At 57.4% G+C, this 2,892-nt stretch overlaps 1 protein-coding gene across 1 annotated transcript in view; it reads right to left on the bottom strand.

Moving 5' to 3' along the window:
* LOC113208409 (sodium-dependent serotonin transporter) overlaps positions 1–2,892 on the bottom strand; it is a 24,804-nt gene that overhangs the window by 17,610 nt on the left and 4,302 nt on the right. Inside the window, exons 2-3 of the mRNA XM_052265972.1 lie at positions 2,151–2,643; positions 440–574 (exon numbers count right to left, since the gene is read on the bottom strand). Of these exons, the coding sequence (XP_052121932.1) occupies positions 440–574; positions 2,151–2,643 (628 nt within the window). The remainder of the gene's footprint in view (positions 1–439; positions 575–2,150; positions 2,644–2,892) is intronic.

Here is a 2,892-nt window from a genome sequence, read left to right on the forward strand (position 1 = left end):
GGGAGGAGGAGGGAGTGAGGGGCACTGCAAGACGTACGCACATAATTCGTTCAATTAGCGACGATGAGGAAGGAAGGGAGAGCGTAACAGAAAGAGAGAGAGAGAGGGAGAGGGGGAGAGAGAGAGAGAGAGAGAGAGAGAGAGAGAGAGAGAGAGAGAAGGGGGGGCGAAGTACAGTTAGGGAGGAGGAAGAAGGAAGCCCTTGCGATGGCACAAACACTTCCGAGTCCTGCTCAGATCGCCTTTAAGACGAGCAGGCGTCAGGCTTGCACGGTGATGTGGGAGAGCGCGGGGGGGGGGGGAGGTATAGAGACGGCGCCGGCACAAATGAGGGGTATTGTATTTCCATCGTAACTTGGAGTGGATGAGCTCCCTCCCCCACTCCCTCTCCACGCTCTCCTCCATTGTCCCTGGGCGTAGAGGTGACGGCTACACATACCTTTGAGCGCGGGGCAGATCTTCTTCCACAGCGTGAGGCAGCCGCAGCGGTGGAACTGGCCCAGCGCCAGCTCCATGTAGAAGAGCGGCATGCCCCCGAACACCAGCATGATGCAGTACGGGATGAGGAAGGCTCCTGCGGCACAGAGGACGCGCGGGCGCGCGGGGTCAGTGTGGGCGTGGCGGGGCGCGGAGGGGCGGACCTGTTGAGCGGCCCACCGCCGCACCGGCACCACCGCACAGCGAGCCCTACCGTGCACAGTTATATGCCATCCATTTTAGACAGTCCCATGTGTCTGTCTCACTAGTCGAAGGTAAAAGTTTCCCGTTTTGAGCAATATGTTTAGTGTTGATTAGGTTCCAGTCACAAACCAATCGACAATAAGTGTTGCTTTTGTTTATGTTTTTTTTTTTTTAATTCCAATCAAATCTTACGCAACAAATTGTCTGTTCTGTCCTGGAGTTAGCGCGGGAGGGTCGTCGCGTGTGCCTGTGTGCCATACGAGTGGGTGCGGGTTTCAACCGACGGACTCAATTAGTTTCTTTTCGAGAACTCTTTGGGCTGATAAACAACTCATCTGTGCACTTTAGCCGGCAGGCGGTTGGAGCGACGCGACGATGTGTTCGTCTCTCTGCAGCAGCTCCCGTACGCAGTCTTCGCGCGACCCCGACTTCTTTTCTTCGCTTCCCCTCCTCCCCTCCACGACACTCTGATCCGTCGAGCCAATTGCGACGGCTGGGGCTTATCCGCCGCGCCGCGCCGCGCCGCGCTGCGCCCCATCCCTCCCCATACCACTACGTGCGGACCGACAAAATAATGCGCTCAAACACACTCACACACACACTCACTCACACAGAAACATTTTTAAAAGGAAAGACTGGCGTGCAATATTGTCGACGGGTTTTTTCAACAAGTACAAAAAAAAACATCATAAAAAGGAAATTTAATAACTACTTTAATGGACCCGCCATATGTGCATATTTTTTTATCGTCATGCGCTTTTTCCGCATTAGAGAGGACACGGCAGCGGGGCGACGCAAGTCTCATTGTCTCGTTGCTGCCAGTTCGGAACCTATCATATAAAAAGTTGTAGCCACACACGGCTTCCCTGGAAAAATCTGGGCACCGTGCCTCGAGCGGTACGAGTGATTGGGTCCATTGAAAGTTATGATTTTGTAAGATTTCCTCAGCAAAAATTTAGTTATGTAGAGGTCCCACCACAGTACAAGCATTTATTTCTTTTTGTGGGTGGAGGAAAGGATACTTTCTCTTCCGTTTTTCGATTTCAGACCTCCTCTACAACGTTCTGAGCATCCTCATTTTAAGGTATTTTTAAACGGTTTCGACCAAACTGATACTCGGTTAGTTCCGCGAGGTTATTTCTATAATTACAGAGCCCACATTCTACACAGTTCTGATTTTCGATTACAAAAAGCAACCCTGCCCAATTAAAACCCGAACCGGTTAATAATTTTTCCTGCCAGGTACAGAGTGCCGCACGCTGTGTGCGGAGTGTCTGACGGCGCTTTTCCTCGAGCCCCCCCCCCCCCCCCCCATGGCCCGGAGCGACTGAGCGACTGCGGGGCCACCGAATCATTTAATTAATCCCCGCATCTCTGGTCCAGCCGCGCGCCGCGCGCGTCCCTCTTTGGAAAAAGAACTCTGCGTCCGCGAAATCATTTCCTGGACACGACGGTGCGCAGGCACTCACCGCCGCCGTTGGCGTAGCAGATGTACGGGAAGCGCCACACGTTGCCGAGGTCGACGGCGAACCCGATGACGGCGAGCAGGAACTCGACCTTCTTGCCCCAGGTCTCCCTCGGCGGCGGGTCGCCCGAGATGGCGGCGAGCGTGACGGCGGCGAGCAGCGAGGAGCTCTTCCTGGGCGGGCGGGTGTGCCTGGGTGCCGTCAGGAACCCCGTCGAGTCGGTCGTCTCGTCCGGGTCCAGGGGGATCATCTGCTGGTAGCCGTGGACCATGAGCTCCCCGCCGAGCGAGTCGCCCGCGCCGTCGCTGTCCGCCTCCGTGCCTCCGAGGACGCCGCCGACCAGGCCCGCCGCCGCCGGCCCCCGCAGCCTTATCTCGGGCGGGACGCCGTCCAGGACGCCGTCGAGGCCGTTGGCGCCGGCGGCAGCGCCGGGGGCCGCGGCGGGTGCGGGAGGAGGGGGGTCCTCCACCACCAGGGGGTTGGCGACATCGTGCACCTGCGGAGCAACACGCGGCACGGCATCGTCACGATATGCTTAACACAATGGATGGAAGCACTGCGAGGCACAAAACGGACCGGCCCAGGCCCAGCCAGGCGACCTCGGCGAGGACCCCGCGCAGCGCACCCAGCAGGGCAAGGTCTGGTCTATTTCAGCTGTCGCTCCATCTCGAGGCTGCGCGGCCTAAACCATCCACGCTGAAAAATACGAAAAAGTCGGTCCTGAGAAAGGGCGGGAGGAAAGGGG

Source organism: Frankliniella occidentalis, unplaced genomic scaffold (assembly GCF_000697945.3).
Source record: "Frankliniella occidentalis isolate FOCC.00 unplaced genomic scaffold, Focc_3.1 Scaffold33, whole genome shotgun sequence".
In the NCBI taxonomy this organism is placed as follows: domain Eukaryota; kingdom Metazoa; phylum Arthropoda; class Insecta; order Thysanoptera; family Thripidae; genus Frankliniella; species Frankliniella occidentalis.